The 12,705-nt window shown below is 35.5% G+C and overlaps 1 protein-coding gene across 1 annotated transcript in view; it reads right to left on the bottom strand.

Annotated features, from left to right (window-relative positions):
* Nucleotides 1-1,040: 1,040 nt before the first annotated feature.
* Nucleotides 1,041-12,705, bottom strand: part of JMY (junction mediating and regulatory protein, p53 cofactor) — a 65,490-nt gene continuing 53,825 nt past the window's right edge. Inside the window, exons 9-11 of the mRNA XM_030968008.1 lie at nt 11,556-12,102; nt 9,655-9,965; nt 1,041-6,386 (exon numbers count right to left, since the gene is read on the bottom strand). Coding sequence (XP_030823868.1) covers nt 9,658-9,965; nt 11,556-12,102 — 855 coding nt within the window. The 3' untranslated portion in view covers nt 1,041-6,386; nt 9,655-9,657. The remainder of the gene's footprint in view (nt 6,387-9,654; nt 9,966-11,555; nt 12,103-12,705) is intronic.

The following is a 12,705-nucleotide window of genomic DNA, read 5'->3' as shown; positions in this document are numbered from 1 at the left end:
ACTGAAGTCAGTGCCAAACAGAACCAGCTGATGGAGCATCAGTTTGTCCTGCAAAGCAAAACCTGTGCAGGTACCCACATCAAGCTCACACACTGCCAGAGCTTTAGGAACGGACCTCAGACACAAATGTAACTATCTTCTCTCTTAAGTCAGCAAAAATCAAAGAACTGATTATTTCAAAACACATTTCCTACTTCTTCTACATGTTCTTCCACTACCCAAAATTAAGAGTCATTATTACCTGGCATGAAAAACACCATTAGGAAACCAAAGTCAGACAGCTTTGAATTTTGTACAAGACATGTTGCAATGTAGATTTGCACTGCAAATACTAAGTTGGTTTCATGTCACTCTTTGAAACGTCCTTTTTCTTGTTGTCTCAGGATTGCAATGGCACTAAAAAGTTCCTGTTTTAGAAATACACTGGGTTTTTGTTTCCTCATGTTAAGGAACCAGCTAGAAATCAAACCTACCTGCACTGCACCAAAAACACAGAAGCAAAAGGGAAAAGACATACAATATAAAAATACCTTTTTTTGCAAGATTTAGGTCTATGTAAATAATACCACAAATTGGCTAGAGCAATAAAAGGAAGAACTTACTCACAAACACCTAGGAACTCTAGTGAGGGACATGGTAGGTGTAAATAAGGGTGCCAAGCTCTTAACATCTCAGTGTTTAAACTTTCACCCTTTTTGATAGTGTTTCTGTCTTTTGATCAAGAGATGGAAAGTGGGTGTGATTTGTAATTATGCACAACTACCCAGCATCATTTAGGAGCAAGGGTCTTCTGTAATACTTAAATTGTTCATGTATCTTCATTTACAAAGATGTTACCTAGATACAAATATTCCATGCTGCAACATAGCTTAGAAGCAACAACCTGCCATTAAACCATGACAGAGAATTTGAGGAATTGTAAGAATACCAATGGGAACTGAAATGAATTAGATCTGAAATTGTTTTTTGCGGGAACCAAACTGTACCAAAAGTATTTTTTAAATGTTAGTATATAATCAAAGTTAAAACCAAGACAGCAATCAAATAAATATCCTTTAATAAAGAAAAGAGGAATAATTTTAAAGCACCAAAACTGTGAGTATGATGTTACATCGCATGTACAATAAGGTGAATGCAGTACTTTGCGTACAGGTTTAAATTTCTGAATCATGATAATAAAACCCCATGAAATACACAGCAATAAACTTGCACTGCAGAAAAGCTGCACTAAAGGAAAAAGACCAAGAAGCAGACAATTAAAACCTTTTTTAGTTTCTAGGTATTGCTAGAAATCTTTGTTTAGTTATTAAACTTTTTTTAAAACATACTTGTGCTTAATGCTTAATAACTTTGAGCATTTTCAGGCATAGTAAATTTGCAGAGTTGTTTACAATAAAATATGCATTTAAGATGTCCTTTTGAATATAATGGAATTAAAGAACTTTCTTAAAGCCAAGCACAATGTGCTAGCAGTGTCTTAGTCTAATGATAATATTGCACAAAGCTAGTGAATGGAAAATTTATTTTCATTATTTCTTATTTATTCTACAGGCTTAACAAAGGAGTTAGTTTCATTAAGCTTCACTGGCTTCATTCATGTAAGACAACTTGCAGCCATCTGTATTTTTTTAGCTTTCCTTTCATGATGACACATTTGTATACATGTAAAATGAAATTCAAAACATATAGCAACAGCAACAACACGCTGGAAGATGTTGAATGAATATCCCCAATGCCCAACACCTATTTACCAATTCAGAAGTCAAAACTATGTTTATCCTCTGAAAATCAAGCCAGTTTATGGCAAACAAATTCCTGGATAGGTGACAGTCTCTGGAATAAAGTCTCTGCAGAGTTTGGACTATACGCACCAAAATGGTGCCTATCATCCTTTCTACTTGTTTTCAATGGAAACGCTACTGATTAATGAGCTATAGATAATGCTCTACACATTAATATTAAAAACTCAGCAGAATAAAATTAATTGCTTGGTCATTTTCCATATTGGAGGTACAGAGCATTCACATTTGAGAATGGAAAGATGACCTTTTCTGTCAAATTCTGAAGCTCTGAGCAACAGAATATAGAAGGCCTGAATCACAATAAAAATACATAAATGTCAGGTTGCAGATTCACCAAAGCCAGAGCTGTGAGTTTTGGATTAACAGTCAAACTGAAAGAGAAGTACAAAGACCCATATATGCAACAGCCCCTCCCACAAGTATATTGGCATGCCTGCCCTCCCTCCCTTGACCCTCCTAAAAATTTTAAGTATTTATGTATTAGGCAGCAATTAAATATAAATTCAATTTGTAGGAAAACTTAAATTACAGTATATTTATAGGTTAAAAATAGCCATTGTGTTGATAGCATTGATAGCAGAATGTTGATGTGCTTATTACACCAAAGAGCAATTTGCAGTCAAGTTTAGGATGACCTACTGTCTGTCAGCTCCAAGAGGACTGAAATCATGCAACATGCTCTCCCAGTAAGGTGCTCCTGTTACTCCTTTTCTTTGCAAGAAGCTTTGCTTGTTCTTAACATTAATTCTGTAGTGCGAAACATCAACAACATATTGTCCATGCTTATGAAATCATTACCAGAAATACATCCAGGTAATTTAATTACATAAGCATTACAATGAAAATAAAATCTGATTACACGCATGAGCAAACTTGATTTACAAATTACACTCCTGAAATTCAGTGCAACAAATGGAATAAGGGTAACATTAACCAATAATGTTTCTGCCTCCTCTTCTCAGTAAGTTGCATTTTCAATAATGCATCTATCATTACTTTATTATTAAACAGTACAGAATATAGTGCTTATACTCAAAATGATTCTTTACAAATAATGTAGTGAAGTATGTTGAGTTCTATCCCCAATTCAGTCACAAAAGTACACAATATATAATCATACTAATTTATTTTACAAGTGTCTGGTGTAGAATGCAGACTGTCAGATTAAAAAAAAGAAAAACCAAACAAAACCAGGCAAAACTTAGAAGTGATGTTTGAAAAGAATAAAAAAAAAAAACCTTCATCTACCCTACACAGAGAACTAACATGAAAATACAGTAAAGTGAGTAAGACTATTGGTCATTTGTAAAGGATCTGGAACCTCCATGAATGAGAACATGAAATTCTTGTTGATATAAATTCAATTTCTGAACAAGACTATTGCTGTTTACCTTACATTTTGGTTATTTTAGCAGAACCCAAGTATTTAGTTTCTTGTTCCCATTTATAAAAGGTTTTTCAGTCCTTACATAAGCATTTGTACAATAAACATTATGCATCCCAAATCTTTACTTCACTGGATGTTATACCATAGTAAAACTTTTAATTTCAAAAAAGAAATAAGTTTCTAAAAATAGAAAAAAGCCAAAAAGTTGATAAACTACTTAAGATAAATAACTAGCAACAGAACAATGCAGCCACAACAATAAAATCAAAAATATCAATAGGCAGGTCTTTTTATGGAGGTTCTTTTTCCTTGCGCATGTTTACGTGTTTTTCCTTAGTGATGCTTGCCAAGATTTCTCACAACTATTACAGTGTTTCTCAGCTGTGGAGGAACTGACCTCAACGCAGGACTGTCATTATTTCCCTAAGTTTCTTATAAATATACTAAACTTTCCCCTTCTTCTGCAGTAGCCATCCCACTGGAAAATTTCACACAGCACAGGATGGTACCTTTTATCCATTAGCCTGTGTACACTACATATGCACAATTTTTATATCAAAGTGAAAATTACGTGAAATTGTGACATCTAGTGACTCATGGAGATTTAAATTCAGGATTTTTTTTTTTAGTATGATGAGGGAAAAAAATTCATTCATCTTCACATAGAAGATGGCAGTTTTGAACTGATACATACTGCTATGCTCAGCGTAACAACTACTTTTTTGTGCCATAAAATACATGCTCATATGAGAACTCCATTTCTATTGAGACTAAGCTACTACAGAAATCTAAGATTTCAGCTAAATATGAAACAGATTAAGAAGAGTAATTTTCATCAATCATGCACACATTTTTCAAGGCAAAGATGACAGATCACATGGCAAACATATCTGAAAACTGTAATAGAGTACAGCATGGAGCTATTTAGAAAACAACACAGTGGTAAACTGCAGACAAAACATGTTGTGCAAGGGAACCACTGCACAAATACTTTAAAATTACACTATTTTTCCTCGGCTTGAAATTTTGCTAGTGTTCTGTATGTTTAAGGAATGAAACCACAGGCTGGAAAACAGGAAAAAATGAACATAAAAGCTCCTTGTTTAATTTAGCACTAGGTTTCAGATGAAATGTATAATGTTCATTACCATTCTACATCAAAGTTCTGTTTTGTGCTACAGCCAAAAATTTATTTGATTACCTTGGTTTTAATGTGTGGTGTGACTGAAAGTACAAACAAATGTAGAACAGAACAGCTGATGGTATAGGCAGTGTTGAATGATTATGATGAACATTGAAAGTGCTGCTATTGCTGCATGAACACAGCATCAGACAGCTCGCAACCACACCATGTAGCACAGAATTCGGAGAATAAGTTTGAGAAAAAAGCATCATGAAGTTTTAGGCCTGTGGAAAGCCAGTATCAGGTGTTTCACACAGCTGAATAATAGAGACCTAGCAACTAACACAGCAAAATCTATACAATTCTACAGTAACGCTGCTCACAGGTGCTTTGAAAATCAATGTTCACTAACTTTATAAGTAAGGCAACAATGGTTAAGAAAATCCTCCCGAGATGTTTGACAGAGCTTTAATTTTTGGACAGCCACAGCAAAACATCTTCAATAGACTGAAGGGTCCCAGAGCTGAGGTTCCTTTAGATTACACAGCCTATTGCTAAGGTAAGGTCTCCTGCTCCTCTCTCTGTAAGTAAACGGCAAGACGTGAAATCCCCTGTTATAAATGTTAACACAGTACGTGTTCCATTACACGACAGCAGCAATGAGTAACTCCACTTAAAGAACCCAGATCCCCATAAAGTAGTTTATCTGTCAAAAGAGGAACAGTGAATGGACCACACAACACAAAGGACAGGGACTGTGTATTTCTCAAACACAGTGTATGTTACACTAGTAAAAACAAAATGCTAGTGGAAATTCAGCTTTCCAGAAGTGGGCTGATTTTTAATACCACATGAGGTTTTTAGGTGGTACAAGGCTACTTGTATCTCTGTATTGACATACCTCTTGGTACTGTGGTATCGTAAGAGTAGCTGCCTGCAGCCATTAGTCATGAGGTTTAGGACTACTCCTAAGTATTCACTGCAGAGGAAGTTGTAACTCTCCTTTAAAAATAAAACAGTCAGAATTAAAAGAAACTTTTTTCAGCCAGTAGGCTTTTGGGTATGAAATACAAACATTTTCGCAGCCACTGAAGGGAATAATGAAAACCAGCAAGAATAGCATGATTTTCACAACTCAATTATCAGAATGCTTAAGTGCTTTGATCTTTTTTTAAAGGCTGCTTAGACTAATCAAAAGCTGTTTTAAACCAAAAGAGAAAAATATTTTTAAGTATGAAATTACAAAATATTGCTTCTTATAACAAATGATAAAAGTATAACTAACTTGGTTCAGCATAGCTAAATATTTTTAAAAAGCATGAAAATGTCTACTTTAAAAAGATGTCAGACTAAACATGACCTTCTAAAAAGGTGCTGCAGTATGTCTCGCTAAATATATCATGATGGAAACAAACACATTCTTGAATATGTACTGAATTCAACTCAATTCTCATTGTGCTGTGGTCGCTTGTTGCTTTTCACACTGATATATGCTTCTTCAAGCTAAGAAGAAAAAAAGTCTTAGTTGCATGTTACTGAATTTCAGCTACTGTAGTGCAACTAGGAATTCTCCTTCTGGAATATCAGACTGCTACACAGCAAGCTTCTCTGCAGGGAGCCATTTTGTTGAATTTTCAAGCACAAGAGATATTCAGTGCAGTGAAGGGGCCATTTTACAGCTGGTTTAGAACCTCGAAGTTACTCTAACAGCAAGTAGTCTCCCAACTCAAAATGGCCCCCTCACTTAACTGGCCGTATATTACTAACGCAAATATAAAAAGTGCTTAAGAATTGGGCATTCTTGATAGTATAAAATGCATGTCTTAACAACTTAGCTTTGTGCCCCAACCAGAATTTGTTTGAACAAATTAAGAAAAAAGTGACCTGAAATTAACATTTCAGGCCATTTTTTTCCAAGTACTGAGTTATTTGCCAAAGAAAGACTATTTCTTTGCCAAAGAAAGCCTCCTGTGGAATTGATGGTCATAACTGCTGGCTCTGAATTCTCAGAAATGCAGAAGAAAAGTAATCTTCAACTGGGGTTTCTTTTCACATGTTGGTGGCTGTCAAGCACCTGTTTGGAAAGAAAGAAAAAGGAACATCTGAAAACTAAACTGCTGTACAAATATTCTCTTATATTCTCAACATATAAGGCAATTATAACATGCAATATAGTGAGCAGTGCAATATACTGAGCAAAGGTTCTCTTTGCTCCCAGGGTAATGACACAGTGACTCTGGTGCCAGAACACACATATGACCAGGACTTTTTTTTTTGCCTTCTGGTATTTCTGGCAGTTAACACAGATTAGAGTTTGAAGAGGTCCAAAATACTGGATCAGAGAACAAAAGCACCCTTGTTATCTGTTACTTTGCCCACCACCTACAGGAGCTCAGGTTCTGCATTAGTTACAGTACTCTTAGTGTACTATGGTGCACTATTATGTACTCATATGCAGATATCCTCAGGATACTTTACATAACCAGTAATCTCTCAGATTTTTCATACAGAAGCTACTACATATTTATACTGCTTGCTCAGCTACTTCAATATACAGAATGCCTCAGTATCTTTTTACATGTTTCAGAGTGTCTGTCTGGAAAGAACTGCTCTTTAAAAGGTTAGCCATAACTTTATGAAGAAGTTAACTCACAGAACAGGAAATACAAGAAATTACTAGGTCTCCTGCAAGAATTAGTTACTATTAGTTTTGTCTTCAAACTTCAATAATTAATGAAACCACTTCACTGAGCACTGCTAATACTCCCTCCTTCACACGTATCAAGGAACTTTCTGGTACTTAATAAATATACATCACTGTATCAGATTTAGCCTCCCTTTTGTAAGGCAAATATGTGCATTACACTTAGCCTATACAGACATACGTATAATTAAGCATAATTCATAAAAAATGTGTGCCAACACACTTCTTTAAACATGTTTTCAACCTAAAATTTCTGTGCTACTGTTTTGGCATGTGTAGCACTTACAAGTTAAAAACCAGAAGATCAATCTTAAAGCATGATATTAATTGGATAACCTTACAGTAAAAAATACTAGCCTGCTATTTCTACAACAGATTTTCATTATTTTACTCTTGTATGATGAATGTTAGTAAACCAGTCTGTATCTTCAAGCAAGTATGTTCATCTATATGGAAAGTATTCTTTCAGTTGAGTTTTTCAAGGGCTTTGTCTCAATCTCTGCTGTTTCTGAGCTGTTTTTTGATTAAGTGAATATCCCCAAATTTTTTGATGAAGTGAATATCCCCAAATTTTCTGAGCTATTCTTTACAACCATTTTTCAATCTAAACTATTTTGTGTTAAATAATCTCACCTAAAACAACCCCTAACAGGGTTGTTTTTGTAATAAAATACAACATTGGTAAGAGAAAGCAAGTCCCAGATATGTAAAGAACAAGGAGCCCATACTCCTGACACTGAACTGACACTGAATACTGCTTTTAGGTCTAAATGATTTCACAGGACTTCAGAAGGATGTAGACTGGTAAAAGGAAACAACAACCAGGGACCACCTGGCCGTGATTTTCAGCCTGCATTCTGAACTCCTTTTATGGGGCTGCAAATAGCAAAGAAAAACATATATTTACATTGTGTGGCAATGACCACAGAATATTTCTAAGGTGCACTTCCAATGTAAAATGCTTAGGAGGTCAACCAATTTAATTAAAAAAAAATTAAGTCAGTCCTGGAAAATTTCTTTGTATTTTGCCAAAAAAATGCAAACAAAATCCTAAACAGTCAAACAGATTTACTAAAATTAAAGTCAAATCACAAAGTTTAAATTTTATCTGTTATCTAGGAAATGAGATTGCAGTCTAATTGCAATTGAACTAAGAAAGCCAAGTTAGTTCCAAGACATGTCTTTTCTTATAGCTGTCACTTGATTTCTGAAGAGCTGTGGTAGTGGGAGTTTTCAATATGCAAGGATAGAAAGAAGTTACATGAAAGAAAAATTATTTTTACTTGGAGTTTCAGCAAGAGTTAAGTACATCTCCACTCCTGGAGTTTCAACTCCAAAACTAGCAGTACATTTGGTATGGAATAGAAGGAGCAAGCCATAATTAAACAGTGTGAAATCATTAGGGTGGCCAATGGCTAGTTTGTGAGGAACTGAACGCAGCATTTATTGTCCTTTTCAAAAAATTAAAATATTATAATTTGAAAATACCACACCAATGCAACAGATTGAGACAGTACTTCATAATCACAAGAACATTCAGCAGACGATGTGCCAAGTCAGAATCAGTTTTTAAACAGCTGTAGCACTTTACCAACAGTCACTCTCCAGCTATGGTAACAACTAACCAGGGTAGAAATGCTGGACTGTGAACATTCAAAAAGGTTATATTCTTTCTACTGCTAACTGTGTTGCAAGGATTACAAATATTTGTCTTCCATTCTGTTTAAACAGCCTTTCTAAACAGATTTTTAATTTCTTTTCAGATTGTCATGCCTCTGGTTTCTCAGATTTTAGGTTTAGTGGGAACCTTCACTGATACTCAAGTTCATTCATGTGTAACATGAGAGAGCCACCACAGAGAAGCACCCTATGCTGCCGCTGTGGTCACAAATATCTTCGTGCTACTGATGCAGCTATTATTTTGAAAATTGATCTCTTGCCAATTTTTGGTTGGTTCTGAAATCATTAATTTCATCTGCTGAAGTCTGATATCTGTACTTTCAGGCACTGTAGCTTAGTATTAATGCAAGTTCATGGAAGTCATATGACTAGCAGAAGTATAAATTGTGTATTTACTGTTTACAGCCTGAAAATTCAATTAAGTCAGATTTTAGAGACTGAAACCAAGCCATAAGAAGTCAGCCACTCAGGGTAACCCATGAGATTTCAATGTGTTCAGCATTCAAACCTAACTGTCCTTCACTTACAAGTTACTCAGTCTGAAATAAGACATACCCAATTTTTACAAGGCTAGAAATATTCAGAAAGTAAGTATAAGATGTGTCCCAGAGTGACTGTGCTGCTTTTTAAACTTTTTAGGTAAACTGGCAACTGTCCCTTCAAACTGACTAAATAAAATAGAGCTTTTATATTAAGTCATCCTGTCAATATTCAACAGAAGTACTGGAACAGTAAAAGGCTAACATACTGTCTAAAAAGAGGTTTTCCTTATTATAAACCTTAAATTCTTTGAAAAGTCAGTGGTACTCAATTCATATGTGCATTTTTATCACACTGGATGTCAGACAGTTTAGTCACATTCCTACTAAAGTCTCCCAGAATGCACAACCTGAGGCTTAGCTGCCACTGTTATAAAAAACTGTTGTAGAAATATTATCTTTAAACGTAGCTTAATTACAGGTTAGTTTTCCCAGTCTGTGCAAGGCAAACTCTCCTCTTCATCCTCTGACTCAGGTGATGCTTCCTTAATCCTTCGCAATGCTTCATGGATGCTCCTTGTCAGAGGGTCAGTATCAGGCAGAATTGTAAAGGATTCTCTCAAAACATCTTTCTGTACTTTCTTCAGTTTCACCCCTTTCCTGATCTGTGCCAAGATGTTATTGCTATCATCTTCATCAGGAAAAGGAGGGAGACTTCTCTGCTCAACTTTTCTTAAATGAAAGCTGCCACGTTTCAAGGAAGCCAGCACTTCATCCATTGGGGAACTCACTGCAGCAAATCAAAAGACCTTCAGTATTATTTTCACAAAATTTTATCAGTTTTAATATTTATTTCCTCAAGACCAAAAAGTGCCTGCATACTATTAATATGATAGTCTCCTACTATAAGTATAATGGTAGCTCCAATATTGTTTTAGCTTCTAAATAATCTCATTACCAGGGCAAAGCTGGTTTATACAGACAGTTGTAATTTTTGTAACCATTTAACTTCCTATCAGGAAGAAAAACTTTCTGAACAATGTGGCTTTTCTGTTTGCAGTCAGGAAAGTCAAATAAACTACAAGGATTTCAACATAATGAAAGTGTTTACTGCATCATCGATTTTTACTTTAGAACTCGGGTAATGAGTACATGTCTTACATACTGGACTGTGGGATCCATTCTTACCACTTGCATTTTTGGGCTAATTTCACCTATTGCATGACTATTTCCACAAGCCAGCAAGGGAAGCAGCAATATAGTCAATTGCAAGAGCATGCATTTTGTCGCTTCTCTGGGTTCATGTATTTGTTGGCATCTAGTCCCAGCACAGTTATAAAAATTGTCTTCCTTTATAATTAATGAAAACAAAGAAGTCAGAGATAGTTCTTTATGGCAAATCCTTCCTTTATCCCTAATTTTGAAACTAGTTTTCTGCAAAAATAAAAATCACGCTTTTGCTCTTGTAAGAGCCATGAGTGGGAAAGATCTTCACCTCAGAGAATGCATTATAATAAAGTATAATAAAGTTTGAACACTTTGCATACACTGGCACGTAATTTGTGCAGCACCTCTCTATCAACACGTATGTATCCCCAGGTTCTTTTTTGTATATTGTACAATATGTTTTTTAAAACCTGTTTTGCTTTTAGGAATAAGCTTTGTCTGTCCTACTAAAGGCCTAGACAGCAAAGACACAATGAAAAGAGAAATATAAAAGAATACAGTATTGCACATTTGAAGGAGGAAGGACGGACTGTAATGTCCCTGTCTGTTGTACAGAGACAAATTTCTGAAGCCACTCAGAAACTTGGAACATCTCAGTGCAGAGTGCTGCTGCAGACATGAACAATATTCTTAAGAGGGATAATTGATTTGAATTTATATTTGTCACATTATGATGCATATAAAACTGCACACACAATAGGTGCTTTATAAAAAATTGCAAGATAAAATGCAAGTCAGTAAAATAAACAATAGGACCACATAAAAATTATTGTTATTCTGTTATTAAATAGAACACTGCATCTTCAGGTGAAACATAGAGTATTTACAGGGCTAGCAGTAAGTAGATACATAAATATTCTTTTCAACAGCATTTAGGTCCATTTTCTATCTAGTCTAACATGGGATAATGTAGACTCAATTTCATACGTGTTTTCCCACTGAACAAATATGCCATGCTGTCGTAAAAGCCCTGGTGTTAGAGTTGCCAGTATCTCTCAGCTAAAAAGGATTTAACAACTTTCCCATTAATAATAAATTAATCACAGCATACATTTTCCTACAGAATAATTCAAAAAATGAACTGATGTGCACTGCAATGTTTAAATTAATAATAACAAATTTTGAATTAAATATGCAGAAATTAAAACATTACCTCTCCTCCTCTGTAAACCCTCTAGATCACCAGTCTTCTTAAGCTTCTTCTTGGCACTGACTAGCTGACTGCTATCAAACAGATGTGCTGGTGGGACACCAGAAGAGTGCTGGACTCCCTTCTCCACACTCTGACGTTTAACAAAGCTGTCACTTTTCTCTAAGGATTTGGTGGCATCTTCCTTGGAGGGCAAAGGTGGAGGTGGAGGTGGAGGAGGCAAAGGGGGTGGAAGCTGTACTCCAGTAGCAGTCTCTGGCTGAAGCTGGTCATTGGTGAGTGGAGAAGTGCTAACATGGGGCAGTTCAGAGGTAACACCACTAGGAGGCAAGGAGACATCTTGAAGTTGTTTTAGGCTTGTGGATTCCTGCACTTGCAAAGGCTGAACTGCTTTTTCCAATTCCACCTCCTCACTCTTCTCTTGGATTTGTATGGTTGCTGGCAAAGATTGAGGCTGCTCGACACAGGGCACTGAGCTGGCTGCACATTTTCTTCTTGCATGAGCCAGCCGCAGTCTGGTTGATTTAAGTATTACTTGCCCAGGGTACCGCTAAAGTGAATAAGGTATTGACAATTACGTAAGCTCTTGCAATGGACTATTTTAGATTTTACGTACCTGTCACTTCTGACAAACAATTTTCATTTTGCTCTGTATGTAAAAACAAAGCAAATATATCCCCAGCTTTACGCAAAAAATTATTTGTAATTTTCATTCTTATTTAAGCCACGATTTGATTAGTCTAATCAGTGAAATACATAGTTTAGAATTACGATTTTACTAAGAATCAGATTACACATTCAAGACTGGTTTTTTACTGGAAACTAAAATTCAAAATTCCCTCTTGCTTTCCTCTTCTAAACCTGGTCAATGGCTCCCTCTGCAAGTGCAGACCAGTTCTGACTTAATACACTGGCCTTATATGTGAATCAAACAGTTTTAAAAGGTGTATCTTGAGAACATCAAAGATTTTCAGCCTTAATTTACTTCTTAAATTTGCTGCCTCATTATCAGTCTTTTCATATTAGTTTCAACCATAGCCTTTTTAAAGCAAAAAATTAAGCTGCTTCCAAAAGACAGATGTAATATTTTTTTCATAATTGTGGAAGGCCTAAAGCAATAGCCTAAAGCCTTAGTATGTTAATAGAAAAAGTC

This window comes from Camarhynchus parvulus, chromosome Z (genome assembly GCF_901933205.1).
Source record: "Camarhynchus parvulus chromosome Z, STF_HiC, whole genome shotgun sequence".
Classification (NCBI taxonomy): Eukaryota; Metazoa; Chordata; class Aves; order Passeriformes; family Thraupidae; genus Camarhynchus; species Camarhynchus parvulus.
This window is presented reverse-complemented; position numbering and strand designations above follow the sequence as displayed.